Source organism: Magnolia sinica, chromosome 9 (genome assembly GCF_029962835.1).
Source record: "Magnolia sinica isolate HGM2019 chromosome 9, MsV1, whole genome shotgun sequence".
Classification (NCBI taxonomy): domain Eukaryota; kingdom Viridiplantae; phylum Streptophyta; class Magnoliopsida; order Magnoliales; family Magnoliaceae; genus Magnolia; species Magnolia sinica.
In genome coordinates, this window is record NC_080581.1 from 91,191,568 (window position 1) to 91,213,391 (window position 21,824).

General features: G+C 41.8%; 2 protein-coding genes across 2 annotated transcripts; both read left to right on the forward strand.

Annotated features, from left to right (window-relative positions):
* Positions 1-1,234: 1,234 nt before the first annotated feature.
* Positions 1,235-9,793, forward strand: LOC131255375 (aspartyl protease family protein At5g10770-like). The gene is made up of 2 exons (XM_058256068.1): positions 1,235-2,089; positions 9,698-9,793. Exons 1-2 carry the CDS (start codon positions 1,235-1,237, stop codon positions 9,791-9,793), a joined length of 951 nt encoding a protein of 316 aa, XP_058112051.1.
* A 7,778-nt stretch (positions 9,794-17,571) lies between these two features.
* Positions 17,572-20,959, forward strand: LOC131256077 (aspartyl protease family protein At5g10770-like). Its single transcript, XM_058257129.1, has 2 exons — positions 17,572-17,727; positions 19,557-20,959. The coding sequence occupies exons 1-2, from the start codon at positions 17,580-17,582 to the stop codon at positions 20,783-20,785; spliced, it is 1,377 nt and encodes a 458-aa protein (XP_058113112.1). The 5' UTR covers positions 17,572-17,579; the 3' UTR covers positions 20,786-20,959.
* Positions 20,960-21,824: the final 865 nt, after the last annotated feature.

A 21,824-nucleotide genomic window follows, 5' to 3' on the forward strand; every position in this document is an offset into this window, starting at 1 on the left:
CTGAGGGAATGTCGGTTGCAGGGCGATAGGCTCAGGATCAGCAACTTGTTAAGGGACGTTAGTCATCTGAACACCCGGCGGAACTTGCTGCCGGTGTATCTGCTCCAATAGCTATTTCATGACATTTATGTTGGATCTGAGTTCCTGGACTTCTTTATCCAGTCGTTCATTACCTCGGTTCCACTCGGCGTTTCTCATCGGAGTAGAGGTCGCTGGATGAGCAACGGAATTCTGACCTTGATTCCCTCGGACAGCGTTCGCATCCGATGGTTCTACGGCAGCGGCCTCATTCGGATCTTCTTGGACCGTTCTTCTAGTAATCACCATTAAATATAGTTTTACGGCATCTATATAGAGCGTAGAAAATGACTTTTTGTATCGTTTTCCACAGATGGCGCCAAACTGTTGATGTGAAAAACTGGGTCGACCTCTTCCTGTACTTCAACCTGCAACACAATGAGGGAGAAAGAGAGACCCTGGCTTGAGCCGGGGATCCTCCGATGCTTAAGTTAGTAAGGGCTTATAGTATTGAGGGGTTTTGGAAGAGAGTTTTTGCGTACCTTTCACCCTTGGAGTCTCCTACTTATAAGAGTGGGAGGTCCCAGCGTAAGGGGATTCTCTCCTGATTTTCTGGGAGATCTGATTTAGGTGATATTTTGTTTATGGATACTTTTTGATCCTGAGATTTTCGGGATCGGGAATCCTTTTATAAGATTCTCGGGACGGTGTTTAAGATTACACCGTCTCTCCTTTGTTTGGCTCGGCCCCAATAGATTCGTAATCTCGGCTGGCTTTCAGAGGAGGCTTTTTGCCTACTATCGGACGAAACCGAGTCGGTTTAGGACCGATGTTTTTCTTCTATCCGATAGCCGATACCATAACCAACCCTACATAGGTCGGTTTCATAATCGGTCAAGTGGCTTTCCAATTTAGGGCCTTTAATAGGTCCCTTTAGACATTGCTGCCTCGTTAACCGAATCAACTTAAAGTGTTTTATACTTGCCTAAGGCTCTCAACTCTCTCAGCTTCGGTCGGGATTCATTTCCTACAAATCCGAGCAAGTCTCTCCTTTAAGCTTTATCTTATCTCGGTCCGAACTATTGGCTCGGATCCCTCGGACAGTTTCAGTAGAGTTGGTACATCGTGACCGTCGGATTCGGCATCCCAAAGAGGGATATGACCCTTGAATTTGACACCGGCAGCGACCTCACCTGGATCCAATGCCAGCCCTGCGATGGTGGTGATGGCTGCTATCAACAGCAAGAACCAATCTTCAAACCCTGCTTACTCATCTACCTATGTCAGCCTCTCATGCAACTCAGTCGAGTGCTCTCAGCTCAATCTCCCAACAAGACGCTCCTCATCATCTACCTGCGCCTACCTCAATCGCTACGGTGACGGTTCTCAATCCATTGGCTTCCTCTCCGGTGATACACTGACGCTCTCCTCCTCCCACATCTTCCTCAACTTCCAGTTCGGGTGTGGTCAGCAGAACGAGGGCCTGCTTGGCAGGACAGCTGGATTGCTCAGGCTCGGCCGTGATTCCGTTTCTTTAGTTTCTCAAACAGCAAACCGGTACGGTCGTGTTTTTTCTCACTGCCTTCCGTCTTCAGCGAATTCGCCCGGACACTTGACTTTCGGCGCAAACACCATCCCTTCCGGTGCAAAATTCACGCCACTGCCGGCGGATCAGAACAGCCAGTCATTCTATTTCCTCATCTTGATTGGAATAAGCGTTTCAGGAAAGCCGCTGCCAATACCGTCATCGATGTTCTCATCACGTGGCAGCGTCATCGGTTCAGGAACCGTCATCACCCGACTACCTTCATCGGCCTATCGTAGGCTGAGGTCAGCATTCCAGAAGGAGATGTCAAATTACACGTCGGCTACTTCTCCATCGTCCGTACTTGAAACTTGCTATGAGTTGGATGGGGGCGAAACTCTATCGGTTCCTTCGATAATGATGCATTTTGAAGGGGATGTGGATGTGAATGTGGACTACTATGGGATTATTTACCAGGAGACTGAGACGGTAGATGAGGACGACTTCACGATCATTGGAAATAGCCAGCAACTGATGTTGGATGTGGTTTACGATGTGGCCAGAGGGAGGTTAGGATTGTTAGGGGCCTTGCATAAAACTTTAGGATCTAGCCTCCCAAAACAAATCAGAATTATAGGATAATAAAACAATAAAATAAATTAAAGCACAAATCACACCACACAAGATTTTTACGTGAAAAACCCTCAAAGAGGTAAAAACCGCGGGACCTCATCCAGATCAACAATCTACTATGAAGTAGAACGTTACAACCTTCTTCACTCACACAGGAGTGGATAAACAATAAGAGAATAAAAGAAAAATGGAGAGATCTCATTGATTACGAGGACGTGGAAGCGCTGAGATATAGTAGATCACCTCTACGAGCATAACCTCCATTCCACAAGCTTTCTCTCTCTCTTTCTCACACCTTTGATAGCCCTAAACCCTTTGATAAACCCTTGCAAAGTTTTACGAAACCCTCTTGCATTACCTCTTGCATTGCTTAGAAAAATCCTAGACACCCCTATTTATAGTTTAGGAAACTCTCTTCCGCATCTTGTTGCGAAAAGACTCAAAATTTGGCAATCCACACAAAATCGCGGAAGAAATCTGTGTAAGCTCGACTGGTCGAGCAGGGTCCTCGACCGGTCGAGTGGCCCACTCGACCGATCAAGCACCTCCCTCGACTGGTCGAGCACCTCGGAAAAAAAAAGATGGTCGTTGGATTTTGAGTTGAGCCCCACTTGACTCCACTCGACTGGTCGAGCGCCACCCACGACCGATCGAGTAGCCTACTCGACCGTTCGAGCAGCGCGGTGAACTACTCCGAATTTTTCACCCACTGCTCCATCTCTCCTCTGAATTGAGGAGGAAAAATCCCATCAAATCTCTCCGTTTCTGACTCACGAGGGATTCACCTTCTTCATGCTAGCGAGGTTTCTATAAACCTCAAACTTACCCTTGAGTAAAGCCTTGGTTATCATGTTTGACCCATTATGGTCCGTGTGGACCTTCTCAAGCTATAATACCTTATGTTCTAAAGTATCCCTGATCTAGTGATACCGAATCTCTATGTGATTCGACTTGAAATGCTGATTTGGATTCTTACTCAAGTGTATAACATTCTAACTATCGCAATAGACCACGTGCTGCTCCTGCTTCAGGTTAAGTTCTTGTAGGAACCTCTTCATCCAAAGCATCTATTTACATGCCTCTGTGACTGTAATGTACTCGGCCTCTATCATCGACAATGCTACGACTTCCTGTAGCTTGCTTTGCCAAGAAATCGCTCCCCCTATAAATGTGAATATGAACCCCGATATAGACTTCCTGGAGTCTATGTCGCCTGCCATATCTACATCTGTGTAGCCCTCTAACACAGGTTTTTTTGTTACCATAGTATAAGCTCAACTTGGATAAGCCTCTTAGATATCGCAGTATCCACTCACCACTGCCCAATGTTCTTTGCCAGGATTGACAAGATACCAGCTGACAACACCAACCGCATATGTTATGTCTGGGCGTGTACACACCATAGCATATATCAAACTTCTTACAGTTGACGCGTAGGGTATCTTCTGCATCTCTTCCACCTTTGCCTTCGTCTTGAGACACTGCCTGTCGCTCAATATAAAGTGACCATCCAGTGGAGTACTGACCAGCTTCGCTGCATTCATATTGAACTGTTCTAAGACTTTCTCAATATACCGCTCTTGTGACAACCAAAGCTTCATGCTGCTTCTGTCACAGGTCATCTCCATTCCTAGGATCTGTTTAGCTGGGCCCAAGTATTTCATCGCAAATGACTTGCCCAACTCCTATTTTAGCTTGTCGATCTTCTCGATGTCTTTTCCCATGATGAGCATGTCATCAACGTATAACAACAGAACTAAGAAATCACCATCTGAGAACTTGCACGTGAACACATAGTGGTCCGACTCCGTTCTGTCATACCCATGCTTCAACATAAATGAGTCAAACTTCTTGTACCATTGCCGTGGAGCTTGTTTCAACCCATACAAGCTCTTCCTCAGCCTACACACCATATGCTCTTTGCCATTAACTTCGAACCCCTCTGGTTGGTGCATGTAGATCTCTTCTTCCAGGTCACCATGGAGAAAGACAGTTTTAACATCTAACTACTATATCTCTAGATCCATGCTAGCTACCAACCGAAGCAACACCCGTATAGATGTCATCTTCATCACTGGTGAGAATATCTCCTCGAAGGCTATGCATTTCCTCTGACCAAACCCTTTCACCACAAGTCTGGCCTTGAACTTCGTCTGTGAATTCTTTTGCTTAACCTTCTTTCTGAACACCCACTTATTGCTTAAAGCTTTCTTCCCCTTAGGCAATTTCACCATATCATATGTGTGGTTCTTATGCAAGGAATCCATCTCCTCTTGTATAACTTTCAACCACTTCCCCTTATGCTCGTTGGCTAGGGCCTCAGAATAATTTTCTGGCTCTCCCCCATCAGTCAGTATAATGTACTCATGTAGCGAATACCTCTTGGATGACTGTCTGTCCCTAGATGATCTCATCACCTGTGGCTTAACAGGTGAATCAAGTGGGGGCTACTACCCTACTCTATCTTCTGAAGGAACTCCCATATCCTTTGTACCTTTCTATACTCCCCCGTTATCAGCACCACGGAAAGAATAATCAGATCCATGTCCTCTAGCTCACCTGAACTAGGTTGGTTCTTCTCTAGCTTACTAATGTCTTCTACACACTGATCTTCAAAGAAAACCATATCTCTGCTCCTGATGAGCTTTTTCTAGGTCGGATCCCATAATCTGTAACCGAACTGTTCATCACCGTATCCCAAGAACATACACTGCTCGATCTTCATATCGAGCTTGGACCTCTCATCCTTTGGTACGTGAATGGATAGCCTGCATCCAATCACTTTGAGATGACTGTACAATGGATCCTGTTCAGTTCACACCTTCTCAGGCACTTCTCCATTCAACGAGGTTGATGGAGACCTGTTTATCAGATACATTGCTGTGTGCATTGCTTCTCCCCAGAACGTCTTGCGTAATTTCGCATGGGATAACATGCATCTGATTCTCTCTACAATGGTGCGATTCATTCGCTCAGCCACACCATTATGCTGGGGGGTCTTGGGAACTGTCTGTTCATGCAGTATACCCAGGGACTTACAATACTCGTGGAAGTCACCAATGTATTCACCAGCATTGTCATTGCAGATGCACTTCAATGATCTACCTCTCTCTCTCTTGAGCATAACATGAAATAATTTAAATACACTAAAGACCTCGTCCTTAGATTTCAAAGTATAAACCCAAACCCTCCTAGGTGCATCATATATAAAAGTGATAAAATACAATGCCCCACCCAAGGTTTTTGTCCTCATAGGACTATAAACATCAGAATAAACCAAATCTAATGCATGCACTTTATTAACATGAGAAACAGATTTAATAAATGAAACTCTATACTATTTTTCTAACAAACAATCAATATAAGTTTTGAGAGGTATACCTATCATGTCTAGAAGGAGCCACTTCTTTGCTAGAATTTGAAGCCCTTTTTCACTCATGTGACCTAGACGCCTGTGCCACATGTCAATAGCTGAATCTTCCGCTGCGTTCAATCCACCCTTACACACATTGACCTTGTAAATGGTGCAACACTTTTTTTCTATCTGCGATCAACGAACCCTTGATGAGCTTCTAGCGCTACCAGCAAACCGGCTTTCATAGCCATCATCATCCAACCTTCCTGTCGACATCAAGTTGAGGTGAAGGTATAAGATATGCCTCACATCCCTGAGAACTAATGTGCAGCCCACATCGGTCTTCACACAAATATCACCGACTCCTACGATTTTCGACACGCCAAAATTTCCTATCTTCACGGTCCCATAGTCACTTGACTTGTAAATTGTGAAAAAGTTCTTGCGTGGAGTCGCATGAAAGAAACTCCTAAGTTAATCATCCAGTTGGTGTCCTGACTCGTAGTTGTGAGACAAACATCATGATCTGCTGAAAGAATAACTACAACGTCGCCATCTGAAGTGAACGCAGTGGAATTTGATTCATCTTCCTTCTCCTTTTCTTTTTCTTTCTCTTGTCGTTCTAATTTTTACGACATTCATGCTTATAGTGGCTCTTTTTACTACAATTTCAGCATTCAACATCCTTTCTGGTACTCGACTTGCCTCTTGATTTATCTCGGGCCTTCCTGCCCTTCTTGTTCTTTCCTCTCCCCCGTTCCTATGTTACAAGGGCCTTTTACTGAGTAGACCCCTAAGACTTCCTCCTTGTCTTCTTATTAAAGAGACAGCTAGTTAACTGTTCCATGGATATCTTTTCGTCTGGCGTGGAGTTACTTAGAGACATCACTAATGTCTCCCAACTGTCAGGCAATGAACTAAGCAATAGTAAAGCCTGTAATTCATCATCCAGGACCATCTTCATAGCAGAGGGCTGGTTCACTATATTGCTGACTTCATTCATGTGTTCGGCCACAGAACCACTATCTTTGAACTTGAGACTCACAAATCGCCTTATCAGAAAAATCTTATTACCGACTGTCTTCCTCTCATACAACCCTTGTAATTTCAGTCATAGGCTAGCGGCTGAGGTCTCTGTAGACACATGGTGGAATACGGAATCGTCCAACTATTGTCTAATAAACCCCATCGCCTTTCGATCCATCTTTTTCCAATCATCATCAGACATATCCTTGGATTTTGCTGATATGCCTAAAATTGAAGAATATAAGTCCTTGCAATAAAGCAAATCCTCCATCTTAGCCTTCCATATGCTTCAGTTAAAACCATTGAGGCTGATTATTCTTGATGAGCCACCTTTTATAATTCAAAACCGATCCTACCGGTTCAATGAACTTAGCTCTGATACCACTTTATTGGGGGCTTTGCATAAAACCTTAGGATCTAGCCTCCCAAAATAAATGAGAATTATGGAATAATAAAGCAATGAAATAAATCAAAGCATAAATCATACCACACAAGAGATTTTTACGTGGAAAACCCTCAAAGAGGTAAAAATCACGGGACCTCGTCCAGATCAACAATCCACTATGAAGTAGAACGTTACAACCTTCTTCACTCACGCAGGAGCGGTGAACTACTCCGAATTTTTCACCCGCTGCTCCATCTCTCCTCTGAACTGAGGAGGAAAAACCCCATCAGGGATTTGGAGCTGGTGGTTGTTGCTGAGTGATGTGGCAAAGTAAAGAAACATGAGAAAGAGGGAAGGAAGATAAGAAGCCATTTACGAAATGAAAGAGTGTAAAAGAAAAAAAATGTGGTGAAAAAGAATAATAGAGAAATAATATGTGATAGGATAGTAATTCCTAGCATGGCCATTTCTTTCTGCATTCAATAATGGAGCATATATAAAAGAAGTTGCAAAAAGTAGGTGGTTATTTCATGATGGTACAAATTATAAGTAGTTTTTAGAGAAAAAAATCTTTTTTTAAAATTTTTTTTATTTATTTTACACACACACACACACACACACACACACACACCATAGGTGTACTTATTGCCATGGCTGAAAGTGAGTCGGATCGGGTTGGTGCTCAACCCTAGCCCAACCCAAGGTTCCTATACCTCAACCCTAACCTAACCCAACCCAACCCAACCCAACCTCAGGTTGGAAATTCTCAACCCAAGCGGGCTCGGTTGGGTTGGTCGGGTGAATACATGCTAATATTTCATTATTACATTAGTCTATTATATTTCACACGTCTTATTTTTTGTACCTATGATTTTATTAATTACATATGTAGTTATTTATCATAAAGAACTTCATTTTTTTCTAAACAAACAAGGTAAGATATAGGACCACTACTCCTTTAAAAGTCGTGGTGTAGCACACAATTTATTTGGGAGAGAGAAATATAGCATATATTGGCAACTTGAGTCATCGCAAATACCGTAGACCAACGAGACCTAACGGCACTGGAATTTCATGTGCCTTCAGCACAGACAATCCACCCTCAAGAAATTTTCAATGATGATAGGTGTTCAATCCCCACTTTTTCATATGTGATATGTCTCACTTAATTTTTGGATCTGCGTCATTTTTGTGCTCATGCCCTAAAATGACCTTGCAAAATTGTGGATGGATGGCGTGGATAAAGCACATAAATTGTTGTGGGGGGAGGCAAATTAATGCATGGCAAGGTTCTTGCTCATGTGTTCCATGGTAGCACGTGGCGTTGAATTCTCAATCATACCATAGGTGGTGAAGAAGAAATTCAGTGATGCTTAATGGTGACATGAGCCTTGGATTGGTAGCCCCATTTTTTGCTCCTTGATGGGGTCCAATATATAGAAAACTGTCACACAGTGACATTATATGTTTGTCATATACAGAAGTTGTACTCCACTCAAAGAGATCATCAGTTGATCTTCCTTGGGCATCACGCATTTTGTTAATGTGATGGCTTAGACCCTTACGCATACCTTTAAGGGGATGAATCATTCTATGTCACGTGGCTGCACGTGCCCATTTAGTGAGTCACCGTACTTGGCACGACTATAAAAGACACACCAAGAGAATAAATCTAATTACGTATATGGTTATGATATTCTTGATGAGACCCTCTCTTACAAACTTTCCAAAATAGGAGATCTTCCCAGAGATATAATGTTATGCCCCGAAAATCGGTACCCAAGTACGGAGACTCAGAACTCGAATTCTCGAGTGTGAACTTAGCAAAAATATACATTGGTGAGGTTCTCATGTGCTCACACAATTCAATTAACATTCACCCATGATCAATAATAAGAGTGGTTTTAAATCAGCGGCATCAAAAGTTAACCAGACATAGCTAGACCTAAAAATAGATGGCCAATATTCAAAATGTACAATTCCAAAAGAAATATCCGCCCAAATGAGGACTATACAAGCGACAATATACATTCAACAAAACCAAACTATAGAGTCCACAAAGTTGATGATTTTAATATATACATGCCCAAAATGAATAAACCATAACGTTTTCTGTTATTGCCCAATGCCTCAAAAATATTGGCGATGAAGCGAGACAATTTATGCCTATACATCTAAGACCTTGGAGGCACCTACTTTAATAGTATCGTTTAGTTAGTGTTTTAAAACACCGTACCAGATATGAGTGATTAACTAACTCAGTTGTACCATTTTCTATGCGATACATGTTATCAACATAAACAAGTATAATCAATAATAACATTACAAAAAAAAAAGTTTATAAGTTAATTATTTAAATATATGGATGGCATGAGTAAAGCTAGGTTTATTTTTTATTTTTACATTTAAAGTCATTTTCATAGCTATTTTCCATGTAATATAGTTTTCTCTAATAAATGGGGAGGAAAGAAGAATGGTCCCGGGGTGACATGATGAATGCAAAAAATATGGAGATGCAACATCGTTAATTGGGTTCGATACATTGGACGTTGTAGCCACGAGAAAATAAATAAAACTAGTACAATCATCTGGTAAAAAAACACATGGCGAACGAACCTGGGAAGCACTATAATTGGGTTCGATACATTGGACGTTGTACACACATGGAGTGCCACACGTTAAAAAATAGGCAAATGGATTCTTCAGTTAGCGCAAATGGTTTTTTATCTTTATTTTTATTTATTTTTTTATATAGAGGATAGAGAAAGGGTATAATGGAGAGCAGTATAGCAGACGGTATGATATTGGTGACGGGAAGGGCTACAAGAGCAAAACGTCTTTCTGGATTTGAGAAGAAAATTCTCTAGAATACGTCGGATGATTAAGAGGTCTGGATCAGACACTTTGATACCATGAAAAATTCTGATGAATAAAAAGATTTGGAGTAAATGATTTTTTATTTTTTTTTGGGAATACAATGTATTTATAGAAAAAGGGGTGTAAACTGTGTAATCAAATCACCTTATTAAATTCATGATTGGAAGCAAATATGGAAATACAATTAGAGGAAGATTAAAAGAGGTAAATGTACTAGAAAGATAATTGGAGAATGATGCCGGGAAGATCATGAAGAGTGATGAGAAAAAGATCACTGTCTTCCTCAAGCGATTAAAACCTTAAATACATGATGTAATTTCTTAAATCCACACGAAAAAAAGAGATAAAATTCGAATATATTTTATTAAATAATGTTTAATGTCTATAATTTCTCATTTACACCACTAATAAATAAAAAATACTAATTCATAATTATAAAAAATAGCAAAATTCTAATGCGGATTTTCAAAAGTCGTAATTAGGGATGCTCAACCTATTAATTCTTATGGTAAGAATTGATAAGTCATGCGTCTCTTAATGATACCCAGATCAAGTTATGGCTAGTTTACGATTTATACTTCAAACGATAATTTCTTCTCATCTGGATTAAATTTCTTCAAATTAGATATGCTTGTGGCCCAATTACATCATGCCCTATGTAAAATTGGGCCAGAATATGATGGATTACTTCCACTTCCGTTTGGCTTTCTTTTGGTCCAGCCATGTTAGAAATGTATTTATGCCACTTCCTACATCAAACGATATAATATTGCCAAATAACCATGATCCATGATTAGGAGTGTACATCGAGCCAAACCAAGTCGATATGGCCTCAGCTCAACTCGGCTCGGCCACTGGCTGACCTCAGCTCGTACTCGGCTCGACTCGGTCCTGGAGCCTGATTGGCCAGCTCGGCTCGGTTTGGTTAGCAGCTCGGGCCAGCTCGGGCTGAGTTTTAGCCAAGATCGAGGCGACTTCGCTATTGAGGCATTTCCACAAACACCTAGACTGCACTTTCAAAATCCATTTGTATGTGAAACAGAAGCAATGGTTTTACATGTATTTTATCAAACACCTTCTAAGCAACATAAAAACTAAGAAGAACCAAGAAAAAAGGGTATTTGTTTCTTGTACATACCTTCCTTGCGACCAGCCACACTGCGTTGAGTCATTTTATCAAACACTTAGTGAACAACATCAATGGCAAAGTAACCGAGTCACCGAACTGGTTCGATCCGAGTTCGATTCGAGCTAGATTTGATCCAAGTCGAGTCGAGCTGGGCCTGCTCGAACTTGACTCGAACTCATTTTAGAGCTAAAAAAATCAGCTCGACTCGACTCGAATTGAGCTTTGAACCGAGTTGAATCGAGCTTTCTCGAGTCAAGTCAAGCGAGCTAACCGAGCTAGCTTGGTTCGTGTACACCCCTATCCATGATCATGGTGTGAAATCCACTATGTATATCTATTGCACTAGTTCATGCTAGAAATATGTTAGTAGAGAGGTAGAAAAACTGGTTATGAGCCGCAAAGCTGAAGAAAGTAGATTAGGTTATTTCCCATTAATGAGCACCCCTCTCTCTTTGCTAGCATATAACTTATCATTGTGGATCAAGGGCTACTCATGTGAAAATAAGTCGAGTGTTTACTGAAAGCTCTCTCTCCTTGACTCCCAGTTTATAATAGTTCACTACCCATCAAGGGCTACTAATGTGAAAAGAAGAGTGTAAAAGAGCTCTCTCTCTCTCAAGAAGTCCAGTCTTTGCTAAAAGCGGTCTCTCTCTCAAGGGCTATCAATGTGAAAAGAGGTCCAGTATTTGCTGAAAGCTGCTTGCTTTTGCTTTTGGACTCTTCTTGAATCCCACAACCTTTTACAATTACGTGGAAACGGGAATCACGGCCTAGAAAATTCTCTTCTTGAATCTCACAGCCTCTTACGATTACGTGGGAACGGGAGTGACAGTCGAGTCTCATGATCCTAACCCACTTGCATTTTAAACACAAAAAGTAGAACCGTTTCACATTCGATTGCAACAAATTCACTGATTCCACTCATCATGGAAGTGGCCATCTGAAAGACGGTCCGGATCATCACACTGCATGCAGCAATGTGATATGAGTTGGGCGCTGTGGGGCCAACGTGATATATGTTTTATATCCACCCCGTCCATCCATTTTGCCCCCTCATTTTAGGCCATTAACTCAAAAGATGAAGTATATCCAAAGCTCAAGTGGACCACGCCATAGAAAACACTAATGAATGAACGACCACCATTAAAAAAATTTTCGGGGCCACAAAAATTTTGGATCCGGCCGATAACTGTGTTTCCATACATCCATGTTGGAGTGACCTTATAAACAGGTTGGATGACAAATAAACATTAATGTGGGCCCTAAAAAGCTTTAAATGGCGTGGATATAAAACACATGCATCACATCATGCCCCACAGTGCACAACACATCAACACACCACCTGATCCGCGTCCTCATAAAAAAGTGGGGGTGGGCCATGATGTTGATGGAGGGTCCAGATCATCTTGCTTTACGTGAGCCACAGACTCCAAGTTTCAATGATTGATTGCATACGCGTTTTCTCTCTCTCTCTCTAGGGCTGGCAATGCTTAGAAAGCAACCAGTACCACTGCAGCAATGGCCGCCTATTCCTACCTCTTTTTAGCCTTTTTCCTTCTCTTTCCTTTGCAACCTTTCAATTGTCGTTGGTGCCAACATGGCAAGCCATGATCTCATAAGGGTCCGATCTCTGCCACTACCAGCTCATCCAAAGGTTAACATTTCTTGTTGCTTGACCCATTTCTCACAATCATGCCAGATGGTCCACTAATCAGGACCGTTGATATCCTGACCCTGAATCCACTAATCTAAATCATACAACATGCAATTTAAACCACGCGCATGCATACACTTACAAGGACCCAAGTCTTCTACCACATCTCTGCATAAAACACCCAATTGCTCTTTGGGACGGACATTCGATACCCTTTGAAAGCGATGCAAGGTGGGGTCCACTGTGATGTTTATGAGAAATCCAAACCGTCCATCCATTTTTCGAGCTCATTTTATGACATTCAACCAAAAGTGAGGAGTATCCAAAACTCAAGTGAGCCATACGAGATGAAACAGTGGGGAAATGAATGCCTACCGTTGAAACCTTCATAGGCTCCGCCTTAATGTTTATATGTCATCCAAATTGTTTATAATGTCATTTATACTGGAATGAAGTGAAAATACCAAAAACTTAGACCGATACAAAACTTTTGTGGCAATACAAACGTTTCAACGGTGGTGATCACTGAATCCCTGCTGTTTCCTCTTGTATGGCCCACTTGATTTTTGGATCCTCTTCATTTTTGGTCCCATGTCCTAAAATCAGCTCGAAAAATAAATGGACAGGGTGAACTTCTCATAAATGTCAGTGGACCCCACCTTGCATACCAGCGCAGGAACATCAAGGAGTCCGCGTCCCTTTGAGGCTACCATGTTGTATATGTTCAATCCACTCCGTCCTTCAGGTGATAATGCTTATGTTGAGTCTACATTCAAAATATCAGGCCATATAGGTTTTAGAGGAACCTCTTAAGTCCAAGTGTTGTGGCTTGCCTAATTGGATTAGACTGATTTGTGTATGTTCCTTTTTATCTGGGTGAGTTAAATCAAATGAATGGGATTGATGAAAGATACACATCATGGTGGCCGCACGTACAAACTTATGGTTGGGTCACTATTATTCCCTTATGGTGTGGCCCACCTAAGCTCTGGATTTTGGCGTCCCACCACACAAGTGAATTTCACATATACCATATCCTGGCCAAAGAGCCTGAGTGTCATAAGCTAGGTTGGCCCCACCATGAGTATGGGCCACTTCAGTGGATCGGAGGCCAGTAGATCCCTGACTGTGGGTTCCACCATAATGTATGTGCCTTACACCCACGCTATGAATAAAATTTTCTTTAACAAAAAGAAAAAAAAAAAAAAAAAAATTCAAATCTTAGGTGCACCTTACCACAGGAAATAGTGGTGATTAAAATCTTTTTGTGGACCACAGAAGTTTTGGATCAAGCTGAGATTTATGTGGTCCCTTCGTTGACAGGTTGGAAGATAAATAAACATTCCGGTGCCCCCAGTAAGTTTTTAATGGTGGGTATTCAGTCACCGCTGTTTCTTGTGGTATGGTCCATCTAAGATGTGGATCTACTTCATTTTTTGGATCATGCCGAAAATGAGCTGTCAAAATAAAATGGATGGATAAGATGTAAGGCAAATATATCATATCACCTAAGTACAGAAATCATCTCCATATACTCGTCATGTGGGTCACACCGTAAGAAAAGAATGTGCAGCTATTGATGGATGGGCCATTCAAATCCTCCAACAAGACCAATCCCGAGTCAATTGTATCCAATCCCAACCCACCCGCGATTCAGGACACCACTCACCGGTCTCTCTCTCTCTCTCTCAACTCTTTCCTTTGTCTATACTCTTTTTCTTATCAACTTTCAGCTCTCTTTTCTTTCTAAACTTTCACCATTTTCTCTCTCTTTCCCTCCCTCATGTGCCACTAGGGATGTAAATGGGTCGGGCTGAATGCTGGCTTTCAAGCTTGGCCCCACTGGGCTAGATTTGGGTTGGAGTATCAGCTCCGACGTCTAGTTCGGTCTTAAAATTCAAGCCCGTTTTTCAATAGACTGGGCTTAGACATGTCCAACAGCCCATCAGTGAGCCCAGACGGGCTCATAAGGCTTTGGAAGGGCAATTTTGTAATATACAAAGAAACCTGTCTCTACTCTCTCCACAGCCACCTACCACCTCTAACTATTAGAAATGGTGTACAGGGTAATTCTCACTCTCCAAATTATTTCTCTCGGCGTGAAATATATGAGTCATAGATGGGTCTGATTTTAATTTGGTACCTATACTTAGTTTTGGTGTAGCATCGGATGTTGGAATGAATTTTATATAAATATCAAAGTTGGCTCATAAAAATCAAGGGTGAAATATTGGATATCATAGTAGAGGAAAACAGTACCAAACATCCAAAAATAAAAATAAAAAAATTCATTCAAATGCTTTCAAACACAAGAGTTTGGGCTCCATTTTCAAGGCACGACAAACATGACCATTTCAAAGGTGAGCATTCAGTACCGCTATTTCTTATTGTGTGAGCTACTTGAGTTTTGGATTTGCCTAAGGGGTGGGATATTTCTCAAAAGCATCATGGTGGACCCGAGTGTTTGACTTGTGGCCATTCAATTTCCACTTATTCCTAACTCTTGCCATTTATAAGTATGTTTGGGCGGCACATGCTTCAGGATCTTTGGCCAACGAACAGATTAGTTATTACATGTCCAGACCATATTGGTCCCGATGGACCCATTGTAATTACATGCATAAATCTATACAATCAATGGCTTAGATCACCTCTTAGATTCAATTTCTCTCTAATTATCTCTTATTTTATGTATTCAAATTTGGGAAATCACTTGGCACAATTTTTAGCATAAGGATTCGGGTCCACTCTACATATAATGTGACCTATTTTACCCATGTAATAAGCCTCAGAAAGAAGTATTAACTTTTGATTTTAAATGAAAAGTGGTAGGCACCTTTCAATCCACGGCATTTTTGTAATTTTTTTTTTCATACAAGTGGTCAGCTCCCACTCTACCACCCTCTGAGTACAGTACAGTGTAATATAGAGAATCTATGCAACAAAGGCTTCGGGGGGTTTACCGTGATCACTATCCGTACATTTACTTTGTATATCTACTACACCACGGTATGTCATTATAAAAATGAGGTAGATCTAAAGTTAGTTATGAGCCACAAAATTGAAGAGAAGAAAAAGAATGAAATGTGTTATTCTCCATTAAGCACCCTTCTCTCTAGTATATAATAGTTATTACGGGTCAAGGGATACCAGTTATATCATATTTTTGACCATTTATGGAATAACCAATAAGAAAGTGACATGTGTTGTTACATAAAGAGAATATAACATGAAGAAAGATATTTCAAAATATTTGGAGCACCTTTTACGACAGTTGGTGCCAAGTTGAAAATATACGTCATCTAATGACAAGGCAGGGTTGAGAAGTTAAATGGACAGAAATCATTTGAGAGAACATTAAACTGCTATAAAGTCTGAAGTAAAAAAAAGAAGCAAATACAAAGTATATGTGTAGTAAGGAAACTGATAAATAATAGAGGAAATCCATAAAGCAATGCATGTCACACCAATCAAACAAATTAATCAAATTATCTTTTAATTACCAATTATTTGTCAATTTACCTTTACTTATCATGGCTTAGCTCTTTCTTAGGAGTAGCAATAATCTTTTAGTTGTAATCTTGATCTATGTTCAAACATTGGATTTTATCCGTTCTCAATACCAATATTTCTTTATTTAGAAAGACTTATTACAATCTACACAGTCTTAAGGTAAAATTGAATTTATTTTTGGAAGAAGAAATTTCACTATTCAATTATATATCACTTTATCATTCTCTAAAATAATTTGCAGAGTAACTGAATAATCAGCCAATCAACTCCTATTTCAATTATATAGTGCTGCAGTCAGTCATTGTATCCATCTATATTAGCACAATAGAGTGTGAAAAGAAATCCAATGTTTTGCTTGCTTTTAGATTTTGTTAAATCCATTCGGACGACCTTTTACAATTACATGAAAGTGGGGATCACGGTCAAGCCTTGTCAAAGAAGAAACCTCAACCATCTCATGACCCCAGCCATTCAAGCGTGGCATACACGTTGCATTTAAAAGGCATTAAAAGTAGAACTGTTTCACATTCGATTAGAACAAGTTCACTGGTTCCACCGATAATGGAAGTGGCCTTCCGATAGACGGTCCAGATCATCAAAATGAATGCAGTAACATGCTGTCCATAATTGCTAGGCACATGATAACTCCGATGCCATGGGGATTACTGGATCGTTGCTCACACGTACCACCCATGTCCAGGAAGTCGGCACAAAAAGGGACACGAATAAGATGGTGTTGCCAACAGTACCCGCAGTCCTGGTGTGATGATGTGTTAGGCGCTGTGGGGCCCAATTTGATGTGTGTGTTCTATATCCACTCCGTCCATATATTTTTACTCCTCATTATAGGGAATTAACTCGAAAGATGAAGCATATCAGAAGCTCAAGTGGGACACACCAAAGGAAACGGTAGAGAATGAATTCTCACCATTAAAAGATTCTTGGGGGCACGAAAGTTTTGGATCAGGCTAATATTTGTATTTTCCTTAGGTCTTAATGACCTTATCAAGAGGTTGGATGACATATAAACATTAGAGGGGGCCATAGAAAGGTTTCAACCGTGAATGTCATCACCCCCACCATTTCCTGTGGTATGGTCCACCTGAACTTCAGATCTGCTTCATGTTTGGTTCATGCCCTAAGATGAGCTGGAAAAATAGATGGACGGTGTGGATATAAAACACATACATCATATCGGGCCGCAGACAACACATCACCCCCTGGGGGTGTTGGCGAAACCACATGATCCTCGTCCTCATTTAAAGGAAAAAAAAAAAAAACCAAGGGGTGGGCCATGATGTTTGTGGAGTGTCAGAGCATCTTGCTTTTCGTGGGCCATAACAGACTCCAAGTTTCCCACGCAAAGGGTTGCGTTTTAGGAGTGATTAATTCAATACGCGTTTCATCTCTCTATTATATTACTGGGGTTGGCAATGCTAAGAAACCAACTACATCTTTCCAGCAATGGCCACCTATTCCTATCTCTTTTTGGCCCTTCTCTTCTCTTCCCTTTGCAACCGTTCAATGGTCCTCAGTTCCAACATGGACAGCCATGATCTTGCAAGGGTCCAACCTCTGGCGCCGCTTCCAGCTTGGGCCTGCTCATCCAAAGGTTAACATTTCTTGTTACTTGATAACCTGTTTGTGTGCAGGATCCATTTGGCCAATTTCTCACAACCATGCCAGATATACGTATCCTCTTCTCTGACACCACTATTCTAACTCATTATACAACATGCAATTCAAGCTGCTATTCTCTATTTAAGTTTTTAAGTATGTCCAGGCACACACAACGATCTTAGTCTTCTACAACACCTCTACATAAAACACTTAAAAGCCCTTTAAGGCTACCATATGTCATATATGTTAACATCTACCATGAAAGTCTATTGGGTGATAATGCTTATATTGGCCATGCATCCAAAATATCTAAAAGCTTCAATTTATAGCTAGCTCCACATCCCATGAGTTAGGACCTCGATTGAACTCTTCTTACGAGGCCCACATCACATGCGTACCACCTCACATGAGCTACCTACCTCACACGAGTGGGGCCCGCCTTACATGGGCTGCTCATCCCGAGTGTGCCCCTCATCCCACCTGCGATCCCACTTGAGACTGGCAACAATCCCACTTAAGACCGGTGTCAAAATGCCTGTGTATTACACCGTATGTATAAATTTCAGACGGACCTCTTAAGATCAAATGTCATGACCATATTCCCTTTATCCTGGTGAGTCAAATATGATGAATGGGTTTGTTGAACGATACACATCATCCTGGCCTCACGCACAGACTTGTGGGTTGGTATACCATCACTATTATTTCCTATTGTGTAGCCACCTAAGCTGTGGATTTGGCTGCTTTTTATTATTATTATTATTATTATTATTATTATTTTAAAACCTAGGGCTTAGAATAGAGGAGAACACTGATAGACAAGTGTAAAATTCACTTATACCACACATCCTAGCCAAAGAGCTTTGTCACGCATGCCCACTACCTAAGTAGGTGGTGTAGAGGATTCCTGTCCCATCTTGCAGCCTTTCATTTGAGGCTTTGATTTTCATGTGACTGAATGATCCTATTGTTTTCTGTGGTCGTGGCCTACCTGAATTGTGCATTCAGCTGATATTTTGCCCCATCGTTCCCAGTGGTGTGGCCACACAGGTACACAGATATTTATTTTTATTACTACTATGGATTTATCTTGTACAGATGTGGACCCGATATGACAGGGTGCCTGTTTTTTTGAGCGGGGGAAGTTTCTCGGTGGGACCCATCTGGTAAACGGCTTAGATCTCCCACATCTGTACGGGTGCACGAATCTCCCCTCCTCATGATCACACCTAAAAACCAGAATTCCTCGTGTATCACGTAAAATCATGAGGTCCCACTTAAAATAGTCACCTTGAGGATAGACGTACGACTCCAGTCATCCGGACATATGGTGACTATGGGTCCCATGCCACATGGATCCTTTTTTTTTTTTTTCTCACACGATGACTCGGCAACTCACTCGGAGAACTTGACAAGTTTTCGACAGCGCCAGTCGATCTAAAATTTTCTTAAGTTAATTATTACATTCCAGCCAGTGGATGACCTCCAAACTTTCATGTGTTTACAACATCCAACCCGTCTAATAGGTTGGCCCCACCATGAGTATCACCAAAATACAAAAATCAACCATATATACTCATCAGGTGGGCCACACCATGAAAACAATATGTAGCTATTGATGAATAACAAAATTTAAGTGTGGTCCACTCGATAAGTGAATATAGCAGATTTTTGCACAACCCAATCCTCATGGTGGGGCCAACAACCTATTGAAAGGTTTTGAAATTTCACATGCATTTAACTACACTATATCATTATTTCTCCTTATTAATTTCATTATGTTTTTGTTTGTCTTTTTTATTTTTTATTTTATTTTAACAGAATCTAAAAGGGAAGGGCTGAAAATAATACACAGGTATGGGCCATGCTCGCCCTTTGATGGGCAGAGGGCTACACCTATCCAAATCCTCCAACAAGACCAATCCCGAGTCACCAGGCTCCAATCCCGACTCACCCGCGCTTCTTCCCGAGTCGATGTTCAGGACACTACCCTCCCTGCTCGACCCGGCACAGCCGTTGAAACCGGAGACTACATCGTAACCGTCGGATTCGGCACTCCACCGAGGGACATGACTCTTGTGTTTGACACCGGCAGCGACCTCACGTGGATTCAATGCCAGCCATGCTCTGGTGGCTGCTACGAGCAGCAATACCCGATCTTCAACCCCACCGACTCATCTTCCTATCTCAACCTCTCCTGCAACTCGGCCGTGTGTTCCCAACTCAGCCTCTCCAACGGCTGCTCCTCGTCTACCTGCGTCTACTCCACCGGCTATGGTGATGGCTCCAAATCCATTGGCTTCTTCGCACATGACACGCTGTCGCTGACGCAGTCTGATGTTTTTCCCAACTTCCTGTTTGGCTGTGGCCAGCAGAGCAATGGCCTGTTTGGCAAGGCAGCTGGGTTGCTCGGGCTCGGCCGTGAATCCGTTTCTTTAATTTCTCAAACAGCAACCAAATTCGGCCGAGTTTTTTCTTACTGCCTTCCGTCGTCGCCGAGCTCACCTGGATACCTGACTTTTGGCACCGACGCCATCCCCTCTACCGTTAAATTCACGCCACTGGTGACTGACCCGAACAATCCGTCCTTCTACTTCCTCAATATGATCGGAATAAGTGTAAAAGGACAGGCGCTGCCAATACCTGCATCGACATTGGCATCTCCCGGTACCATCATCGATTCCGGCACCGTCATCACCCGACTACCCTCATCGGCCTACGCCGCACTGAGGTTGGCATTCCAGCAGGAGATGATGAATTACAAGTCGGTTTCTTCTCCTTCCTCCGTACTCGACACTTGCTATGAGTTGGGCGGGTCTGAAGCTCTATCAGTTCCTCCTATAGTTCTGCATTTTGAGGGGGATGTTGATGTAAATTTGGACTACTCTGGGATTATTTATGAAATGAGAGCGGTAGGCTGCCTGGCATTTGCTGGGAATGAGGATAATGGCGAGCTGACGATCATTGGGAACAAGCAGCAGCTGAAGTTGGATGTGGTGTATGATGTCGGTGGAAGGAAGGTGGGGTTTGGACCTGGCGGTTGCCGTTGAGCTGTCTGGCGAAGCAAAAACAGGAGAAAGAGAAAGGAAGAAAGTAAAAAGTGAATAATTGTGGTGAAGAAGAATAATGGAGAAATAGTATGTAATAAGATGTGCGACATCTGAAGAAATTCGGTAATGCGTAGAATGATATTTTCTTCTTAAATTATTATCTTTTTCTTTTTATTCCCTATGTTGTTACCCCTTCATCTGAAATGGACTCATGCACACTGATTCAGAACGTCCATAAGGTGGGCACTATCAGTTGGGCTAAATAAGAGAGTTGCACCGGATGGGCAAACCAAACTGTGAGAAAGTAGTCGATTCAGTTAAAAATATGAAAAAGTTACAATCAAACGCCTATAATTATAATGTTTTTGTTGATGCGGAAATCTTGGTTAGCCTTCCCTGTTCCCTGTACCTTTATGTACCTGCACAAGGGGCGAACAAAGGAGACCTAGCTAATACAAGGGACCCTCCAATGCCTAAGTCAGGTAGGGAATCTGAGTCTAATCGAGTAAGGGGTTTTAGACTAGAAATCGTGCGTACCTTTTACTATTAGAGACGCTCCTTTTTATAGCTGAGGAGAGGCGGTGGCGTAGGAGGGGTCTCCTTATTTAACCGGTCATAATAGGATTTGAGTCATACTATAAGTCGTAAGGATCTCTTTAAATTCTTGTCTCAGATCTCGAGTGGATCCGTATTGCAGTAGGCTTCCTACATCTTCGGCTAGGATCTTAGTTGGACATGATTGAGATCAAGTCGGGTCCAGTAGAACGCGGGTCCCACTGACTTGAGATATGTTGACCCGGGATGAGCCAACCTGAGATATGCCAACCTGTCTTCTTTGGTGAATGGTCGGCCATTTAGGCCAGTGCGTAAGTGTAACGCTCCAAAATTTGGGGGTCGTGCAAACACTCGACCTCAAAGTTCCTAGGTGTCACTTATAACCTAATTTTAGTGATTTGCATATAGTCTAATTTAAAATAAGCAAAAATAAAATCGATTGGAATATAAACCACAACCACAACTAATCTATTGAAATGAAGGC